Source organism: Vespula pensylvanica, chromosome 7 (assembly GCF_014466175.1).
Source record: "Vespula pensylvanica isolate Volc-1 chromosome 7, ASM1446617v1, whole genome shotgun sequence".
Classification (NCBI taxonomy): domain Eukaryota; kingdom Metazoa; phylum Arthropoda; class Insecta; order Hymenoptera; family Vespidae; genus Vespula; species Vespula pensylvanica.
The window spans coordinates 3,230,109-3,252,571 of NC_057691.1; the positions used below are offsets into that span (position 1 = coordinate 3,230,109).

Here is a 22,463-nt window from a genome sequence, read left to right on the forward strand (position 1 = left end):
CCCCCCCCCACCCCCCCTCCCTACTCATCCTATCAATTAAAATCACCTGTCTGTAGATTTTCTTATCGCGTTATTTATTTGTTAAGTCCGGACGTTCATAAAAGACTCCGATGTTTTTCTTCATCTATTTCTCTTTTTTTTTCTTTTTTATTTATTTTTAATTTATTTATTTATTTATTTATTTATTTATTTATTTATTTATTATTTGCTTCTTTCTTTCTCTTTCTTTCCTTTCTCCCTTTTACTATATATAACACAACGACAAATATCTTTTTGAATCAATTTAAATTTTAATTATAGTTTATCGGAGTGACACACGAGGTGGGCGCATACACACACACACGCACACACACATACCGACACAGATACATACGTAATAACGCGCATAAGTTACGTCGCGCGAAATAAAGATAACTTACGATACATTAATGCGTTGATAATGATAATAACATAGTTTGAGATATTATCAGTCATCGTCCGTTTTCTAAAAGGATGATTAAATATCTTTCGAACGAACGGTCCTGCTATTATTGTCGGGTTTATCGTCTAAAAATGGAAAAGCAAGAAGAGAGGATGTAAGAGGATGATAAAAGAGAAAAAGAAAGCAAATAAAAATATGAAAAGTTTCTTTCGGTATTTAGTTCTTTCTCTCTCTCTCTCTCTCTCTCTCTCTCTCTCTCTCTCTCTCTCTCTCTTCATTAATGTTAAAGTAAATTAATTCCAGAGTGAACGAATGAAATAAAGAAAAACGAATTCGTCCTGTAAAACTCTCGTTCGTTAGAGGACAATAACGAGCAGGACTACTTAACTTATCGAAGCGCAAGTTTTCTTTTTTATTTTTATTCCTCTTTTACTTTTTCTTCTTCTTCTACTTCTTCTCTTTTTCTCTCTCCCCCCGCTTTCCTCCTCCTCATCCTCCTCTCTATCCGAGACTCTCTTTTTCAAGAAAGATCGATTGGACCGGCAAACGAGCTGCGACTTTCATCGCTCTCGAGAATCCAATTACTTTATCGAAAACTCGTCGAATAATTAATCGTTATCGGCTCCGTGAGCTCCATGAATAAAAAATAAAGAAAAAAAAGAAAGAAAGAAAAAGCAAAAATACGTACGATCCATTGAAAACGTATCGGATAAAACATGCGAGTGGAGTGGTGATTCGAATCGTTATCGCTATTCCCATTTCTTTTTCATACAAAAATGAAAAACAACGCGTTCGTCACGTGACGCTGATGTTAATAAAATATTAAAAACGAAAAGCGAAAACAGAGAAAAACCTAAGTAAAAAAAAAAAAAAAAAAAGAAAGAAAGAAAGAAAAAAAGAAAAAAAGAAACGAAAGAAAGGGAGGAAAAAATCAACGGGAGAAAAAAGAAGACGAAGAAGTAGAAAAAGAAGAAGACGAAGAGGAAGAAGAAGAAGAAGAAGAAGAAGAAGAAATTCAAGTCAAAATGTTACGCTTTCGCTTGTCACTCTGTCTGTCTTGGCATTACGTCAGTCTCCGAGGTAGAGATAGGAGATCTTCGTCGACAAGACGTCGAGCATGTAATTCGTTCGAGCGTGCGAGTTCGCTGTACGAAGAAGAAGAAGAAGAAGAAGAACAAGAACAAGAAGAACAAGAAGAATAAGAAGAAGAAATAGAAGAAGAAGAAGAAAAGAGAAGGAGGGTAGGAGGAGGAGGAGGAGGAGGAGGATGAGAGGAATACGTGGATATTCAAATGCCGTCACTCTTGTATGGAAATACGCGAGATGTAAAGATGACGGTGAGATACGTGACTTCCATCGCGATGGTATTACCAGCCGCTAACGCGTCGGCTAAATCATCGACTATAATGCGATACTCGTGGGGTGAAGAGGAGAGGAAGGGAGTAAAGAGGGTGAGAAGATAGATAGTAGAAGAAGGGAGCTTTTAAAGGCTTTGAGATCGTGCGGAACATCGTGCGAGCTTTAATTCCTTTAATAGCTCGTACTGAATTATTCTATTATTCGTATTGGCAGATTCGTAAATTATCGTTCCCCTCGCTATCGTCAAATAACTACCTGCAAGTATCTACAATGTGGAAAGAATTTTCTTCAAGAAAGAAAATTATACAAAACGAAGGTGAATAACGTAGGAAAATAAAGGGATAACGCGTTCCGTAGTTTCTTACGATAAATCGAATATCTTTCTTTTATCGTTCCTACCGTTTGATCTATATCCTTTAGATCCTTTGAATTTAGACGTAACAAGATCTAGTTGATTAGAAAATCACCAATCATGATCTAGTATCTGATTAGTCGATCTTTCTTCGATTCTATAAGAAAGTTTTAGCGAGAGACAACCTCCCTCCCTTTCTCCTTTTCTCCCTTTTTATCCTTCCCCTATTTCTCTCTTTCTCTCTCTCTCTCTCTCTCTCTCTCTCTCTCTTCTTCTCAACTACGAGAGAATAGTCGACGATGACATTCAACCAAAGTGAAAATATTTCTCTCTGTCGTCTATACGTCGACAACGTCGTCGTCGTCGTCGTCGTCGTCGTCGTCGTCGTCGTCGTCGTCGTCGTCGTTACTGTCGTTGTCGTTGTGTCGACGACGACGATGACGACGACGACCAGAATATTCGTGGTTATATTGGTGTGTGGTGGTGCATAGATGTCGCCGCTGATGACAGAGCAAAAGCAATAATTATTACAGTGCGCGAATCGCGATTACAGGGCAGGCCCTTGCGCGCGGTTGGCGTGCGGAAAGAGTCGACGGTCCGACGGCCAGCTCGACGACCGCTACACGACCGCTACACGACCGTCCGACGATGCATCCGAGAATAGTATGCGTGTATACGAGAATGTTACCCTTTGTGACCCGTGGAAAATCTTATGCTCGATAATTTTATTTTATTTTATTCTTTCCCTTTTTTCTTTTTTTTTTTCTTTTATTTTATTTTGTTTTATTTTCTTTTATTTTATTTCTTTTTTTTGGTCAATCTGAATTCGATAAATATATATACATATATATATATATATATATATATATATATACACACACACACACACACACACACATACATGTACATATGTATGTATATATTTATCTATGTATGTACGTATGTATGGAAATAAATGACTTCGAAATAAAGATTATATTTCTTTTGTTGAAATTTTTGTTAGAACGTTAAAAAATTATGTCCATACGCGTATGATCGATTATATCGAGTATTCTATCGTGTAAATAAGAAATCAACGTTCCTAGATTGTAAATATTATCTGTAGAAGAAAAAGAGGAAAAAGAAGAAGAAGGAGAAAGATAAAACTTTTATCGGAACTATCGATTTTGTCTGGCCTCTTCGATGCTATTCAGTTCCTCGACCCTTCGTGTACCCTTCGTCTATCTTCTTACGTCACAATCGAATATAGTTCTGAATAAGTTCGCAAATATTCATTCGTCATTCGTCTTGTCATTTATGATATCGACGTTTAGACATAGATATAGATACACGGAAATATTCCTGGCAGCTATATTTTCTCTTTTATTATAGTATACTTTTTTTCTCCTTTCTATTCACGTTTACCACGTGTTTAACTATGATAAATCAATCTTCTATCGACCACCATAAAAATTCATTTCTTTCGTTTTCGACGAAAATAATGAATGAAATTAAATACAATAAGAGAAAATAAATAAGAAGAAAGAACAAATAAAATATAAAATAATGTCGAAAAAAAAACAAAGAGAGAAAAAAAGGAGACCAAAGAATTTTCGCCATATCGTCGCAAAAAGATTCACGAATGGATAACACTAATGGATCTTTGGTTTCGATCATACAAATGCTTCGTGCTCGACGAGCGCGAAGTTGAATTATCGTTGACGATCTCTCTCTCTCTCTCTCTCTCTCTCTCTCTCTCTCTCTCTCTCTCACTCTCACTCTCTCTCCTCTCTTTATTTCTATTCACTAATACCATCGTCATATTATTGCGATAAAAATAATATTTGCATATTTAGTTTCGCACGTTATAGATCCGTAAATATAATATGTAGGTATACGCATAGATACATAAATACATAGACTCACCTGCACCTCTATGAACATGCTCGCATGTCTATATTATTTTCGTAGATTTCACGTCGATATAATGAACGCTCTCTTTGAAAATGAATTATATATTAAAATATATACCTTCTATATGTCTAGATATACGTATAGAAACACGTTTCGCGAACTGGAACGAAAGCACAACGGAAGGCTCATTAACGACAATTAATTTGCCTGTCTGTGACGTGATGCGTAGATAATGATGGATAACTTATTATTGGCAGCTCTTTAAAAAGCAATTAAAAGGGAAATAGATTAGAAGAGGTGCTTTAAGGTATTTAATTAAATTACCAACTAAGTCTCGATCAATCTCAGTGCCTATCACGAACAGCTACCTAATATTATGTAATTATAAATCATTTTCTAATATTAATATTCTCTACCTTTTTATATTTTCTTTCTGTTTCTCTCTCTCTCTCTCTCTCTCTCTCTCTCTCTCTCTGTCTTCTCTGTCTTCTTTTCCTTTTATTTTTTTATTAACAACCACCGGTAAAAGATCGTCTTCGATAAAGATAAACTGGATATATACATATACCTATTCCGTTTCATTATAATTAAATTTCTATGCTCACGGAGCATAAAATTCCAACGACGTGGTCGCGGACGTCCGTTTTCAAGTACTATTTTCTTTCTTTCTTTCTTTCTTTCTTTCTTTTTTTTTTTGCAAGCGAGCCGATCCGATTCAACGTAGATCAACACAGATCATACCTGAGATCGACGATCTTCGTATACCTTTCTCCATTGTCTATCGCATACGAACTTTTATCCTATCTCGTAACGGAGTTCATCTAATACAAAGTCACCGGATACGCTTTCGATTTTGCGAAGTCTCTCGAGAAAAAAAAATACAAAGTATGTAACCATCATATCTTAACCCCTATCAAAAGAAAAAAAAAAAAAAAGAGAGAGAAAATAAAAAGAAACAACAACAGAGAGACTAAAAGAAATTTTGTAAGATCATCTCGCAAAAGGAAAGAAGTTACGTACGTACGACATTTTTTAAAATGTTCGCCAAGTTGCTCGTAAAGAAGGTTTCTTGTTACGAAGGTTTACCAATCATCGTTTTAATCTCGGCAAACAGTTTTCCGTGGGGAAGCGACGATATATTTCATCTCGCGCAATCAGGATTTTCAGAAAAATTATAATGGAACGTCGGAAGGACGTTCGTCAGGCTCGTGTGAGTACGCACGTTTACGTAGACTTCTTTAGAATGACGCCGAGAACGAACCTATTAAACGGTACACTTGCGATATATATATATATATATATATATATATATATATATGTATGTATGTATGTATGTATGTACATATAAACACGTAGTTCTATGTGTATTCTAGGAAAATCATGATAATAGAGAATCGATCGATTAACCTTATACGAGTTTACGACGTACTACAAACTAAGAAAGGTCATACTAAGTCATATTTTTTTCTACACAGGTAATCTCTTTTAATGAGATTTCCACGAATCGTTTTATTTATTATATTGGATAATATTACTCTCTAAATAAGATCGACGATTCGTCGTCTATCAAAAAACGTTCCATTATAATCCATGTTATTCTATTTGAAATACAAAGATAAATCATTGATATTGCATAGATACATACATACATACATAAATACATATATACATACATATATACATACATACATACATACATACATACATGTATATATGATTAGATTAGAAACATTAGCTACTAATTACATCGTACGTTATACAGATGGATTCAAACTTATTAATTAATTTCCTTGATCTCTGATAGATAAACCAAAGAAACTTTGTAACTAAATTGTAAACGATTCGAATAACATATGTTTATTTTAAATAGATCGAATGAATGATAGAAAATTAGAAATTGAAAATACCCTACGATAATAGTATCTATTGAAATCACTGTTGCACGAGATCGCTTTTACGATATTCTATGACCATATAAATCGTTATTCGCGATTCGATCGACCTGACGCATTGCGCCAGGAAGAACGTAAAGGGAATACTTTTTAGGGGGATGAAAGGGGAGCCAAAACGGGACACCAATTTACGAGGCTGCTCTTCCGCTCGGTGCGAGCTTTATTGAGATTAACAGGGTCCTCTCCGTTTTTCGGAATACTTCCAATGGTTTTCCTATCGTCGCCGAGGAAATCGGTGTTCCATCACCTCCTCGGAAATGTCCTGAATGTCCTGAAAGAGGAAGAGAACGTTCTCCTCGCTTTTTTTTTTTTTTTTTTTCCTTTTTTTTATACGAGACACTCGGAAAAAAGAAGATATCGAAACATAGAACTGAGTTTACTCACCAAGTAGAGAAAAAAAAATAAAATAAAAATAAATATAAAAGAAATAAAAAAAAAAAAGAAGTCCACTAATTTGTTATGGGAAATTTTTATGTTCGAATTACTTAAAAAAAAAAAAAAGAGAGAGAGAGAGAGAGAGAGAGAGAGAGAAAGAACGAAAAAAATCGACATACGCTATATACGCTACATGCTTAGTTACATAAATCTTACATAAAGTTGTTTATTAAGTTCGGTCGATCGGTAAAATTACGAGGAATTAATTAACGGTGCACGATGAAATCTCTTGCAATACTTAGTTGCACCGCGTTATCTTATTGCGGCAATCGTTGCATAAACGTTAGGCTTAACTTCGATTCGGTCAGCGATCTCCTCTCGCGAGCAATTATACATTAAGCAATGCGAAGGCAACGATTCGTTTAATCGTTCCACGGGGTTTATGACCATGAAATTTTCTCGTATCGTTTTCTAACTAAGCAATTAAATAACTATTTAATCGATAATTCTCTCCTTATCGATATATTATACGTATATCCTTTTTTACTCAAGTATTTATATACTCACGGTTCAACGAAATTTTCAGATAACTTTATTTCAATCAATGAATCTCCTTTTCTCTTTTTAATTGGAAAATTAATTGATATATAATAATTAATGATATATATACTCGTACATTATCGTGATTGGTACAAATCTCGATATCTTTAGATTAGAATTCAAACGAGGATGAACGAATAAATGAATAAACGAACGAACGAACGAACGAACGAACGAACGAACGAACGAACGAACGGTGAATGGATTCGACACGAAATACGTGGCGCGAAATAATAACGAGGCGCGACCCGACGAGAGAAATTCATACTCGAATTACGGCTGGGAGAATCTATTGACGATCTCGATGGTTACACGGCCAACGGAAACTCGGTAATACTCGAGAGCAACGTCCATCCGCGAAGTGGATGATTTATCAGTGTGCCGCGTGTGCCGTGAAAATGATACAAAATGACGGCCGACAATCGGTCAGCTCTCCATTCCCATTTTCCTCTTTCTATGTATGTATATATCTATGTATCTATGTATCTATGTATGTACGTATCTCCATTCCTTTCCGTGTGTTAACAAATGTCGCTCGATGGAAAAGAGGTAATCGATCGAATGTATCTATATATACGTATACATATTTTATATATATATGTATATATTATATATATATGCATATATATATATATACGCACACATAGTTACACATACGTAAAATATACAACTCGTTTGTATCGCATTTGCAAGCGTACATAACGATACACTATTTTCATTTCTTCGTACGCCACGTAGCCACTCTGGAAATCGTCCAATCGCGGTCCCTCTTATGGAAAACTCGATTTATAAAGTCTATACTAATGCTACGATTAAAAGAAGAAGAAGAAGAAGAAGAAGAAGAAGAAGAAGAAGAAGAAGAAGAAAAAGAAGAAGATGAAGAAGAAGAAGAATATAAAGAAGAAGAATAAAAAGACGTAGGAAGTATGCATTGTATGCATATATCTACATAAATACACATACACAGAGAAAACCTAAGCGTATACATACGTACGAGTATCAAGATGCAAATCATAATGATTACTCTTACGTTCAGGACGGTTTGAGTCGAACCGTCCTGAACAGCAATACGTCATTCGCTAACGGCAAACTGACAAAGGACAGGTTGCTTCTATAAGAAGGTAGCGTGAAATATGCCGGTCTTGTGCGAACGAGCGCGCAACTAAGCTTGAACACTATTCGAACGTTTACGTAAGCTTGTCCTGTAAAGTAAGAATTCGAAATCGGCGAACGAGACGAGGGGGAGATTTACGGATAGCGTTTATGCAAACAATAATGCACCTTGGTTATACCTATACAATCTATGTAGGAGTTCGATGAGGACGAAGAAAAGGGCTCGACGGTATTCGACGTTCGTTCTTAACAGAACCAAAAGGATATATCGAGACGTACATACATATATATATATATATATATATATATATATATATATATATATACATATATACATATGTACAAGAATTGGCGCTGTTAAAGGTACTAACGTCGTGGCTTAGGTCGTTCCCTCAATGATTCACCGGATAATGGAGACGAATGTGCTTGTAACTTTTTCTTTTTTGCCTTTTTCCTCTCTATTACGTTCTCTATTTCTTTCTTTTTCTCTATCTCTGTCTCTGTCTCTCTCTCTCTCTCTCTCTCTCTCTCTCTCTTTCTTTTTCTATCTATCTCTATTTGTATTTCTATCTGTCACGTTCTTCAAACTTTGATTGGAGAGATCGAAAGTTCGATCTTCGATATACAGTTACTTATAACACTTTGTATAGTTGAATAAAATCTATATTAGATCGATTTCCTCGAAGGAATCGCAATGGAAGAAATAACTAGAATGAAAGAAATAATAAATAAATTAGGTAAGATCACGCAGAGAGAAAGAGAGAGAGAGAGAGAGAGAGAGAGAGAGAGAGAGAGAAATTCCAAGTGTTTTCTTCTTGGACCATGAAACATCTACGATTACTGGCCGATGTAATGACGAGTTCCGTTCAAGGAATAAATACTATAATAATACGTCTAATGGAACGTTGAATGAATTTAGCAAAGAGGATAATGTATAAGATAGATGGATAGATGGATAGATAGATAGATAGATAGATAGATAGATAGATAGATAGATAGATAGATAGATAGATAGACGGATGGATAGATCGATAGATGAATAGGCAGATAGATAGATAGATAGATAGATAGATAGAGAAAGAAGGAACGCTATTTTCGTCGAAACATCACGAGGGAAGATCTTTCTCTTCGTCTCTTCTTCTTCCTTTTTTCTTTTTTCTTTTCAAGCCCTTCGCACTAAAATTCTTTGCGTGCTCGCTCGTTGCCGTTACGCGCCATTACGAACGCGTGCGTCCAAGGAATCTCGAATGAGAGTAGAAGTATCGAAAGAAGAAGAAGAATGAGAAGAAGAGATAGTAGAGGATAGAGCATTTAAAAAAAAAGAAGAACAAGAAGAAAGAAAAGAAAAGAAAAGAAAAGAAAAACAAACAAACGAACGAACGAACGAACGAACAAAAATAAAAGAAAGAGAAAAGGGTGAAAGAGAAGGAAGGGTGCGAAAGGAAGTAATATTTCGTTGGAATCGTTATCGAAGATTCGATGGTGCGAAAAAGAAAAAAGGTTATGAGAGTGAGATAGTAGTTGTGTTCGGTTTTATAAAGGGGGAGGAGAAGGAGACGTAAGTACAAAGAGGAGAGGAAGGGATAATCGCACGCAATTTCTTGGCTCTTTGCTCTCGAGCGGTTTCACACCTTCGTCGTTGCTTCTTCTCCGATTATCTCTCTCTCTCTCTCTCTCTCTCTCTCTCTCTCTCTCTGTTTCTCTTTCTCATTCTCTTCATCTTCATCTTCATACCGTAGCCTTCCTCGCCGCAAAGTCCGATCTCTTTCGTCCGCGGTAAAGCTGAGGTAAAAGGTTAAGTTGATGACCACGTGGCAACCGCGGTCTTTACTACGAGTGAGCGAACGAAGAAGAAAGATGGAGAGAAATAAAGTGAGAAAGAGAGAGAGAGAGAGAGAGAGAGAGAGAGAGAGAGAGAGAGAAATATTTTGTAGTAACGAGAAAATCACTGACAGACTCGAAATAATTCTCTATAAACCATAGAAATTTCTAAGTTGAAATTTATACGAACGACTATCGATTCGATTCGGTCCAATTCGATTCGATTCGATTCGATTCGGTTTGATTTGATTTGATTTGATTTGATCCAATTTAATTTGATTTCACTTAATTCCAATTAGAAATAATCTCGAATAACTTCTTGTCATTTTACATCAACGATCAATCTACTATCATTTATAATGAATACGTGGGAAGGATTAAGGTCGCATTTTCGATGACACCTACGAGATAATACATTGCTTCTCGTTGTCGTCATTGTTGTCGCCGTGACGAGCGCATAATGAGCGACACTTTTTCGAGATAGATAAGTACATGCATAACTATGTATGGATATACTTGTATGTATATAACTTTTTACATAGAGGCTTAGGTATAACAGATATCTGCCTACATGTAATACATAAAATAACATTGCGTGCGCGAATCGACGATAGATATCGCTTATACGATACCATATTCATCGTCCTCGTTGTCCTCATTTCTATACGTACAAAGTACGGTACTAATAAACGTTTCGATTCGACGCCTTGTAAAAATTACTCCTCGTGAAAGCGTTCTTTCTCTTTCTCTCTCTCTCTCTCTCTCTTTCTCTCTATCTTTCCCTCTTTTTCTTGATCGTTTTCACTTGCCAGTTAACACGATCTTCTCATCGTGTTACATTAACAATCGATTCATAGATCGATTGAATGCCAGAGTCACACGAAGCTTACAATATCCTGATACGAAGATAGGCATGTATGTGTACGTGTGAATTCGTGAACCGATCTCTCAGCGTGCTGCCTCTCAGCAGGCGATTCTTTGTCTTCCCTTTCACCTTTCTCTCCTTTCGACATAAATGACTATACTTTAGAAATGATATCAATAAACATACATCAGAACATCAGATAGGTATTTTTTTATATTCGATATTTAACTAGTTACAAGGTGACGATTATCAAAGTTAAGGAAGTTAAACGAAGAAGAGAATGATCTAACACCACCCTCACGCAGCACGGATATTAGTTGAGATTGAGTCTCCGAAAGTGCCTTCCCTTCGACCCATTAGCTTTTATACGAGCTTAGAAAAAGAGAGAGAAAGAGAAAGATAGATAGATAGAGAGAAAGAATATCAGAAAAAGAGAGAAAGAGAGAGAGAAAGAGAGAGAGAGAGAGAGTATAAGAAAGAAGACTGGCTCGTTCGCTCACGCGCTTATGCGTAGATTCCACGCGAAGATAAGAGAACGCCGTATATATTCTCCCGATCGAGGCTGGCGTCACGATAATTAGAAAATTAAATTGTATGCCTCGCTCGCGTCTGGGAGAACGCGTCGGCCCGGCTCGACCTTCTCCACCCGACGCTCCTTCCTCCTCTTTTTTTTTTCCTTCCTATATTTTTCCCCCCTCCCCTTTCTTTTTCCTTTTTTTTCCTCCTTTCTTTCTCCCTCTTTCACAAGAAGAAGAAGAAAAAGAAGAAAAAGAAGAGAGAAACGTCAAGTAGTGTGTGTGTGTGTATATATATGTATGTATGTATGTATGTATATACACTACTTGACAATATATATATATATATTATATATGTGTATAGTTACTTTTCCGTAGGACTTCTAGAAATCGATAGGATCTTCTTCTTCGCGCTTTTCTCTTAATGGCCCTTTGAAATTATGATAGAAGTACCTACGGGGATTTTACGATCTATCGCTCGCGATCGTAATGGGAGGATGCTAATTGGCTAATTACGAGAGTCACGCGATCGTTCGGAATGAACGAGGAGGGACATGTGAAAGGGTTACTTTTCGAAGAATGTTAAAGGCACGAGTAAGTAGCTAGATATACAGTATCTACGGAAATTAGAAAAAGAAATAGAAGGGATATACATAAAGAAAAAGATAAACAGAAAAAACAAAGGGAAAAGGAGGATGAAAAGAAAAAGAAGGGACAAAAGGAAAAAGAGATTAACAAAGTAGAATATTATCAGATGGATCTTCGAAGAAAAATCAATACCAAGAGAGTCCGTATGTGGGTATTAAAAATATATCAGGTTGAATCGAAGAGAAGTAAGTGAGTGAGTGAGTGAGTGAGTAAGTAAGTACTTACTTACTTACAAGTGCCTTAGAGAGTTTCTTACGTGCAAAGTCGCAAGACTCCGAAGTCCGATATCCTTACGGTCCACCGATAGACTTGGAAGATAACCTCGAGGGTCCGTGGGTGGTTGATTTAATGGCGAAGGAGGCTTCAAGCGTGCTAGAGGGGAGTCTTTGCTCGAAACACCGCGCCATGGAGAGAGAAAACGTATGTGTATATGTATGTATGTATATGTAAGAGAAAAAGAGAGAGAGAGAGAGAGAAAGAAAGATAGATGGAAAGAAAAAGCGTAGAGAAAGATAAAGAGAGAGAGAGAGAGAGAGAGAGAGAGAGAGAGAGAGAGAGAGAGAGAGAGAGAGAGAGAGACAGAAATTATATATGTGTATGTAAAAGAAAGAGAAAGAGAGAGAAAGAAAAAGAACAGAGAGAAAGAGAGAGAGAAAGAGACAGAAATTATGCATGTGTACGTCAAAGAGAGAAAAAGAGAAAGAAAGATTATTTATGCATGTATGTGTTAGAATGAAAGAGAGAGAGAGAGTATGGGTCGGCACTGATATTTTAATACGACGGGGGAGCGTGATGCTCGGTCATCCATCTCGCGAGCTGTGCCCCTTTTGTTGAACGCGTGCATGCACGACTTTGCATACGCGGAAATCATGTTGAGCGCGCGCGCACGCACGAGGGAGAGCCGCCCCGAAAGGTCCGTCGACGTTCTGTAACAGGAAGGAAGACTGTTTGTTACCATTATCTCCTTTCTTAGGCTTCTCTACCCCTTGTTCAACCTACACCTCCCATTCTTCTCCATCTTCACCCCCACTCTTATTTCTTCCTTCATCTAGTTCTTATCTTCGAAACTGTAAGATATCTAAGTTTTCACTGGATCTTCCTTCTTCGCGAAATTTCTTTTTAAAATAAATAATGAATATATATATATATATATATATATATATATATATATATAAAATTCTATATACACAGATATAAATGACTTGATGTTTACGTTTCTTTAAAAATGATAAACGATATCAATACGTGTACAATTAATTTTTTGCTCGTTTAATATCATCCACACGAAAACTTTTCGATAGAAATAAAAAAGATTATGCAATAATAAATGATACAAAAACGATCGATTGTGATCGACGAGTTGTAAGAATTTTATCGATATTATTCCCTTTCGAATTATATGATATTCGATCAAACTCCCTCTCTCTCTTTCTCTCTCTCTATAGGGTCTCTTTTCTTCTGAAGTTTGGTTCCCACATAGTACGATACCGCGAAGAAGCCACCCCCGCGACTCGTTGGGTCTCCTCCGGTCGTACGGCAAGTAAAACGTCCGTGTGGTGGTCGCGCTCGCGCGCTCTCGAGCAACGCTTCGACGTTGTTTTTTGTGTCTGGCGGGCCCTTCGCTTGGCCCGAGTCCAGGGCCGCCACGATTTAGTGGCCCTAATTGCAGGGTTCAGCTATTTAATTACCGGGTTTGGGGCCCCGCCATCCCTAGTCTTCTCTCTTTCTCTCTCTCTCTCTCTCTCTTTTTCTTTCTCCCTGTCTCTCTCTCTCTCTCTTTCTCCTTCTCACTCTCTCACTCTTTCTCTCTCGTTCTCTCGGCATCGCCAAAATGCGAGTACATTCGTACGGCCTGGCGCACGTAGGTACTCGTCCACTTTTCGACGTCCACCCACGAAACGAGACGTCCAATTCTCCCCGGACATTTCGATACAGCATCCGCCGCAGGATTCTTTCGTCTAAAGTTCAAACTTGCAATTTTATATATATTTATTTTCTTGATTTTCACCGATCGATCGGATATCAGAATATCCCGTTGTTTCTGCGTTCAATTAAATTTTCGCGTAGTAAAAAAATGTTAATGTCCGAACAAAGCAACGTCGTGTGTACTTAACTTTTAAGATCATCTACAGATAAACATTTATTCTTTCTCTATAAAATGAATTATTATTTCAAATCCAATAAGTTATATTTAATTATACTTTTCTTTTTTTTCTTTAGAGATAAAAACGTGTGTTATTACGATAGATCGTGTAAATAGATTTATATGTATAGGTGTGCATATCGAAGAACGAATAAAAATGTGAAAAACATTTTCTTCTAAATTATATGTTTCCCATAAAAGTATGTATATCGAATATATATACACACATATATATATATATATATATAAATATATATTTATATATAGGTGTAAAGAACGTCGCGATAAACGAGAATTTGTGGGATCGATTATCTTAAAAAAAAAAAAAAAAAAAGAAAAAAAATGAAAATGAATGCCGCCGAGAAGGTGGTCCCTTGTGTTGTCGTAAAATCGCACGCAAATACGGCGACCACGGGGTGCATTTTAATTTTAGCTCGGATCTTGTTACGGAGCGCGGCATTGCATCGTATTAAACGCGTACGCGGTGCTCGTTAGGAGACCGCCATTTTATTTCACACCCACGTAATATTTCATTCGGTAACTTTGCACGATATATACCTACTCTTTCTCCTCTTTCCTCTCTCTCTCTCTCTCTCTCTCTCTCTCTTTTTCTCTCTTTTTAATTTTATTCGCTATACTCGAATTGTTAAATCTTTTTATCTCACGAAAATTCTTGTTATTTCAAACAAGATATTATCGGTGTTACTTTATAAGGATCGAACGTATACGCACTTCCGTCGATCTTCTACGATTTCCGCGATGCGAAGAGAAGAAAGATAAAGAGAGAGAAAGAGAGAGAGAGAGAGAGAAAGAGAGATAAAGAGAGAAAGAGAAAGATAGCGAGGGGGCGTTCGTAGATCCACCTCCATCGAGGTGGAACCTATAAATCCACGTCAATGGAAACGAATCGAGGAAACGGCAACTCGACTCTGCCCGCCGCGGAATCTTTTAATCGTCGCTAATAACAGGCTGCACATCGGTTAAGAAACATAGACTGTTGGAAGCCGCATGAAGCTACCAAATGATTGATAAGTCCATAAAGTATACTTTCCGTGCATGATCAAGTCGATACTATCTTCTCTTTGTTATTGTCGAGCTTGTTGTCATCGTTGTTGTCATTGTCACGGACATATCGTCACGAACGTTATTAAACACCCTAGAGAAATATCCTATAAAGAACCGTAACAGTAGAGGACGCCTATGGGGGTTAAGGACGTATGCGTGCAGGAGCTTTCTGGCCGCGGGTGACGCGGTGACGAGATGATGACCCACCTCCGACTTGGAATCATCGTGATTACCTCGCCCGCGTAACCCATAATGCGGGACGAAATCACCGCGGCAACTGCCACCGTTGTTGTGTTGGGCCCGTTGTCCTCTCTTGCTCCTTCTTTAAATCTCTTTGCCATTCGGACGCTACCACCACAGTGACTAACCCTAATACCAACACTAACACCAACGCTAACACTAACCGGTAACATCGGCAGAACAACCATCCAACTGTTCCCGTTGATTCGTATTATTATGTCTGACAGAAAGCGATGGTCTTCATTTCTTTTTTTCGCCAGACCACTGTCTTCGGATATCGCGTAAGGGTGGCTCTCTCCTCGAGATCGCACAGCTTTTACGATTGTCGAGTTCTTCTTTTCTTTTTTCTTTTCATTTCTTCTCTTTTTTCTTTTCTTTTCTTTTCTTTCCTTCCTTCCTTCCTTCCTTCCTTCCTTCCTTTCTTCATCCTTTTTGCAACGGACGAAACACGTCCGGCGGGTCTTTCGCATTATTTAAAGAATCCCAAGAGGAGAATTTATTTCGCGTGATTCAGAGCACGCCGTGCTCGTTATTTATAACTCGAGCATTTAAATGGTACTTTAGGTTCAACGACGTTCCCCATTCTCCCGCCACTTGCCGGATCTCTTCTCTCCACGACCTTCGTATATTCTCCCGGTACTTTTTTTTTTCCTACTTTTTCTTTTTCTTTTTCCTATTCGTTTTTTATCGATTTCTCTTCTTTTTTTTCTTTTATCCTTTCTCTCCCTACCCTTCCTTTCCTCCGATCGTGCCGAACCGAAACGAATGTTTCCTCCTTCCGGATAGGATAGGAAGAAGATCCTAGCCATCCTACGAGTAAGTAACACCGCTAAATTTTCGAGTTCCTTTCCCTATATCCAAATGGAATATACTTCTCGAATCTCGAGATAGGTACACCACAATCGTTCCGTAGGATGCTCCAGTCGATTAGTTGGCGCAACGAACGAACCCTTCCCGCCCTTGAAAAGGCGCGCGCGACTTTTAATTGTAGACCGTGGCCAAAGTAGAAGGAGGCTATTATTCTTTCTCTCGTCGGTAACGTTGTCTGCTTCTCTCCACTCTTTTCTCTCTTCCTTTCCCTTTTACCGCTGCTTCTCGAGACATTTACGAAAGAGGGAGACAGAGAGAGAGAGAGAGAGAGAAAGAGAAAGAAAGAAAAGATAGAGACAGACAGACAGAGAGAGAGAGAGAGAGAGAGGGAGAGAGAGAGAGAAAAGAGAAAAAGAGAGAGAGAGAGAGAGAGAGAGAGAGAGAGAGAGAGAGAGAGTAGGATATAATAACAGAGCGCACGTCCGTCCATCCATGCTCGAAAGAAACGACCGTTCGTTTCTTCCTTCTTTCCTTCCTTCGTCCTTTCGTCTGGCAGCTTCATATACTTCCACTCTTGGAGAGGAAGAAAGCTCCATGGAATTCTGGTCAGACATGATTTTTCATCGAGCATCCATCCACCCCTCTGTCCTTTTCTCTTTCTCTTTCTTACCGTGTATTACCTATCTATCTACAACGAAAGTTGTTCGCCCTTTTTTTCGACTCTCCTCCATTTATCATCCCCTAACACGATCGACGTTTGCTCCGTTTTTGGAAAAACTCGTTGGCGCCACCTGGCCGGATGTCGGCATACGCTAATCGACCTGCCTAACTGGGAAAGGTTGCTTTCGAGAAGAGAGAAAGATGAGTAGATAGATAGATAGAGATAGATAGATAAATAGATAGACAAAATATGTTCTCGATCAATTACGTAGTGCTAATAAGTCGATAGATATTATTCGCCTCGTTTAACTAGCCCGCTTGTTCTGAAAGAAAGAAGAAGAAGAAAAAAAAAAGAAAAGAAAAGAAAAGAAAAGGGCGAGAATTTATGAGAATATTATCGAGGAAACGGTCTGTCGATTTTAATCGGATTCGATCGATAAATTCGTTAGAATTACGGGACAATTTTTCAAGAACAAAAAAAAAAAAAAAAAGGAAAAAAAAAAAACAAACGGAGGAAAATAAAATAAAAAGAAAAAATACAAGAATTAATATCTTACATAGTAGAAAATAATCTCGTCGTTTTCTTGGAAAGAAAGAGGTAAAAAAAAAAATAAATATATATAAAAAAAGAAAAAAGGAAAAAAGAAGTCGGCGTTCGGTATCCTTGATGTCTCAGAGTTCTCTCTTTCTCTCTCTCTCTCTCTCCTTCTCTCATTTGGCTTACTTTGGTGTTCTCTCAGTGAAGGACGGAACTTTGTCGGCGCGTTCACCCACGACGGCGGGCGCCATCGGGACACAATCCTTTGAGTCCTTTTCCTAACATTCTTACCGCTCAATGGAGATCACACGCCGTTCCCACTATATCGTATTACAGGACTATGAAGGAGAGAAGAGTTGCGCAGGAAAGGGAGAAGAACGAACGAAGAAGCACTCCGTAGTATTATACTCGTCTCCATTGCGAGAATAATGCGAGTCCATTCATCGGCGATCAAGCGTTTCACCCAAGGCTCTCTTCTTAAAACGACGATTTCTTTCCTCTCGTTTCTTTTTTCTTCTTGTTTTTTTTTTTCTTCTTTATTTTTTTTTTTACCGATCGTAAAACGACTCGAATGATTTATACGGAAATGTCGAATCTTCAAGAAAAAAACGAGGGATAGATCGGATGGATATATCAGTGCTGTTTTTTTCCTCTTTTCCTTTCTCCTTTCTTTCTATTTTTCTTTTCATTTTTTTCACCTTCTTTTTTTCCCCTTATCAACCTCGTATTACAAATCCTTTCGATAAGAAATCCATCGGAACTTTATCCAACCGTCTGTCCGAAGCTTTTCAATGATCGAATTTATCGTATCGAATCGTCGTTATTCACGAGACAAACCTCGCGAGAAATTCTTTTGATGGAGTAAGAGAGGGAAGATCAGCTTCTTTTATCTATTTACATTCTATAGATTCACAAAGAAGAAACCTGATTATACACACGCACAAACACATATATGTATTTATGTATGTATGTATATGTATCTGAAAGAACGAACTTGTTACGGTCAGCACGGGCAATCGGACTTTATCGGTGAAGCAAGCTAACGAGAAACCATTTTCATGCTAAAACCCATGAAATACCGTTTCGTAATGAACCGTGGAAGCTCCAACGAAATGGAAGCCGAGATGCGATCGTTAAAACCGAAGAACGAGCAACAGCTTTTCATTCGCGAGAGTAACGAGCCACGAGAGACCGTCAGGATAGAAGGGATAAGTGAGGAGGGAGTATGAGAGGAAGAGGAAAGGGTAGATCGGGTTATGTGTGCGCATCGTCTTCTACGAAATAAACTGTTATGGTATAAGAGCGACGCGTTCTCTCGTCAAACCAAAAATCTTTCATTAAAGTAAATACGACCAATGAATATTCATCGGAACCGATAATACTTATTACTTCAACATGAGAGAAACACAGGCATGTTCGTTTTAAACATTGAACATTTCGAACATTTCGAACATTTCGATGAGACGAGATACATTAGACTTTTCTAAAAAAAAAAAAAAAAAAACAATCAAATTCTCGATTAATTCGCGATCATTCAAAAAAAAAAAAAAAAAAAAAAAAAAATCTTACGGATTATTAAAAATAAAAGCGTCGTATATATCTCAACGATATATAAACAGATATATAAACAGTTGTCGCCTACGAGTATATCGTGAGATGTGGAAATAGAAAGCAACGGCGACCTCCGGCAATCCCCGTTTAAATGTCACATTATAATAACGTTCTTACGTCAGGAGATAACGCGACGAGATCGAAGAAAGATCGAGACCGTACGATATTCGATTATTAATCGTTCGATTACGGGATCGTATTATTTAATATCGATCGGACCAATTACTGTCTACATTTTTTATTTATCTCTCTCGTCAATATCCAAAGGAGATCGAGATTTGTTAAAGAATTACAAAATCAGGAGGACAAAATGAGAATAATATTACAAGAAAGGGAAAAAAGAGAAAAAAACAGAATTAAAAAAAAAAGGAAAATAGACAGGGAAAATATATATATATATATGTATGTATATATATATTCGAAAGAAGAACGAAGAAGATTCGAAGGAAGTTCGGAGAAGATCGTATTGTTCTTTCGCCGATGGTTGCTGCCATCGTGTCACGTGACTCGAGCTCGCGGTCACATGACCGCGGAGCGTTTTAATTGGTCGAAGCATCGAGAAAGGAGGTACGAGTAAGGTATTCCAGAGCAGCGGTAGTCTCGCCACGTGGTGCGTCGAGAAAATTGCATCGTAACACTGAATTTATGCTGTCTTATAAAAGAGAGAGAGAGAGAGAGAGAGAGAGAGAGAGAGAAAGTACACGCCTTTCTAAATTATTACTTAAACGTGCAGTATCGTACGACGTTAATGGCTTTAATTACCAGTACAGTGATAATCATGTCGCCTTGATGTGGTTAATCAACCGGTCGAGATTTATCGGCCGATAGAAAAAGAAAAAAGCTTGGATAAAAGAGTAAAGAATTGACAGAGAGTATACCAATGATTACGTTACATTATCCGATCGATCAGATCAGAATTCAATAAGTGTCTGCTATAAAATCACGGCGGTGATCGAAATGGGCCATAACTTTAAAAGTAACAGAACTAATCCAAAAAGGTATTACCACCGAGCGAGTTCTTTTGCCAACAGATAGATTGCTAATTGAAATTCTCCCTTGAAGAGAAATTTTCATGCGAACGTGTCTCTTACGGATGGATATATACTTGTCTCCCACGCTAATGCACAGTACGCGAAGACCTTTTGCAGGTTTGTCAGGGAAAAAAAGAAAAAGAAAAAGAAAGAAGAAGAAGAAGAAGAAGAAGAAGAAGAGAAGGAGGAAGAAGAATAAGAAGCAGAAAAGTAAAGAATAAAGAGAATAAAAAGATGAAGGAAGAACAAGGACGGTAAGAAGAAAGGCAAGAAGACGATGAGTATCGGTGTTCGCGGGGTCGAGCCACGTGACCGGCAGCGCGTTTTAATTGGTCGAAAGTGCAGTCGGTGTAGCGATGGAGGGAGGACGAGAAGGCTTAGCGTTCTTCAAGTAGGAAGGGATAGAAAGAGAAAGAAAGAAAGAGAGAGAAAGAGAAAAGAGAGGAGTTCGTTAGGGTTGGCACGCGGATTAGACAATCGCGAGGTGGATACTTCGAAAAGAGGAGAAGAAGGAGAAGAAGGAGGTAGAGGATGAGGAGGGGGTGCGAGGGCGGGCTTCCCCACCAGCCAACACCTTCGACGGTGGTAACGCGTTCCTCGAGGTTCCTTCAGGACGACCCTGGCCACTCACGCACTCTCTTTCGCACGCACACAGAAGTACTCGGTCGTGCGTGTCGACTCGAACAGGAAAGAAAGAGAAAGATAGAAGGAGAAGGAGAAAGAGAAAGAGCAAGAGAAAGAGAGAAAGAGCGAAAGATCCGCCTCCGTCCTCCTGTCGGCGGCTCCTCTTCTCTCGTGGCTTCGCGTGGGGGACGAAAAAGCTCAGTTATAATTGTTGGTCCTCGCGGACCGCACATATTCGCCGTACCTTCGCTAATTGTTACCTCCTACCTTCCGTGTACTTACTACTACCAAGTATTATTATCTCGTTTACTCGATCGACGATGATAGGATAGATCGCGACGTAAATAGATCTAACGGGAAGTATCTGGATCGTAGATCGCGGATTTTCTTTGACAAAATTATTATACCAATCTAATCGTTTTGTGTATGAAACAATAATGTACACGTGTAGTGTACGTTAATTATCGTTTATCGACGTGCCCGACGTTGGTTTTGGATTATTTAAGAGAGAGAGAGAGAGAGAGAGAGAAAGAGAGAGAGGAAAAGGAGAAATAATAAAAAGAAAAGAAACTGACGAACATTTTTCGTGGGATAAAGTGGCGCTGTTCTCGCAAGGAAAACATTCGTTCGTCGGGAACGATCGAATAGAAGGAACTACTACAAGAGTTCAAGTAGAAGTTCAAGTGCGTTTCATTGGATTTGAAACATCCGATATGAATTGCGCTTACCAATATCCGCATCCGGCTCACCCGCAGAACGTTATGGCTATGGTGCCGACAACTTCCCAACAGAATCACGTTCCCTCGACGGATACGGAATATTTAGAGGTAATGCGAAGTAAGTCGAAGTTTTTACGCTTCGATGTAATATTATCTAGTTAATAATTATCCATTTTGCGGCACGAGCTTTTTTTTTTTATAAATGCATGCGAATCATTATAGAAATTATTTACGAGGTAATTTATTTTCTTTTTTCCTTTTTCGAAGATCGTCGATATTATATCTAAAAAAAATGCGTTTTCTTAAAAAAAAAAAAAAAAAAAGAAAAAGAGAATAAAAATAAAAAAGTAAATTATTTATTATTAAATAATAATAATAATAATAATAATAATAATAATCATCATCATCATCATCATTATACGAATGATTTCTTTTTTTCTTTCTCGGGAAATTTCAAACCCTACGATCTAAAGTTTACGAAAGGCAAGTTAGTGCACAATATTTGACAGATCTCTACCGAACAGATCGGCGCCCTTCGACTTCGACGTCCTGGGCGGTCCGGGTACGTCCCTTCGTTAATTGTTCATCTCCCGACGTCTAAAGCGACCAATACGATGCCTTACGTAGCAGTGATTCTCCTAAACGTACTGCCAATTCGACCGGCTGTCGTGCGTAATCCGATTTATCCGATTGTCAATCGGAATCTTCCAATTCGATTTGATAACAGTATCGGGAGCAACAGTGTCGGGGAAAAACATAGCGAAATTTCGAAGGGTTCGAAGATATATCGCCGATGATTTAATACATCAAATATAATACGTAGTTATACAATTATTTTCTTTCTCCTTTGATAAATCCTCTCGCGATGGTACTTCTTTTTTCGCCTTTTTTCCTTCTTCATTGTCAATTGCATTTTTTCGATTTACTCCAATAATCCGAGCGTTAACAAGAAAAAAGAATGATAATATAAAAGATAACCCATTCGCAAGTACATTCGCAAAGTTCATTAGCCGTGAAGCGAGCCACGTCATCGTATAGGGGGAAAAAAAAAAAAAAAGCAGAAGAAAAGAAAGGAAAGAACAAATGCAGAGAAATCGATATCCGTAAG

At 38.0% G+C, this 22,463-nt stretch overlaps 1 protein-coding gene across 3 annotated transcripts in view; it reads left to right on the plus strand.

Annotated features, from left to right (window-relative positions):
• Nucleotides 1–22,463, plus strand: part of LOC122630310 (transcription factor Sp9-like) — a 99,049-nt gene that overhangs the window by 42,921 nt on the left and 33,665 nt on the right. The window contains exon 1 of one of the 3 annotated variants that reach the window (XM_043814674.1): nucleotides 21,190–21,463. The exons of the other annotated variants lie outside the window; for them this stretch is intronic. Within the exon in view, the coding sequence (XP_043670609.1) occupies nucleotides 21,350–21,463 (114 nt within the window). The 5' untranslated portion in view covers nucleotides 21,190–21,349. Of the gene's footprint in view, nucleotides 1–21,189; nucleotides 21,464–22,463 lie in introns of those variants that run through there. 3 annotated transcript variants of the gene reach the window in all.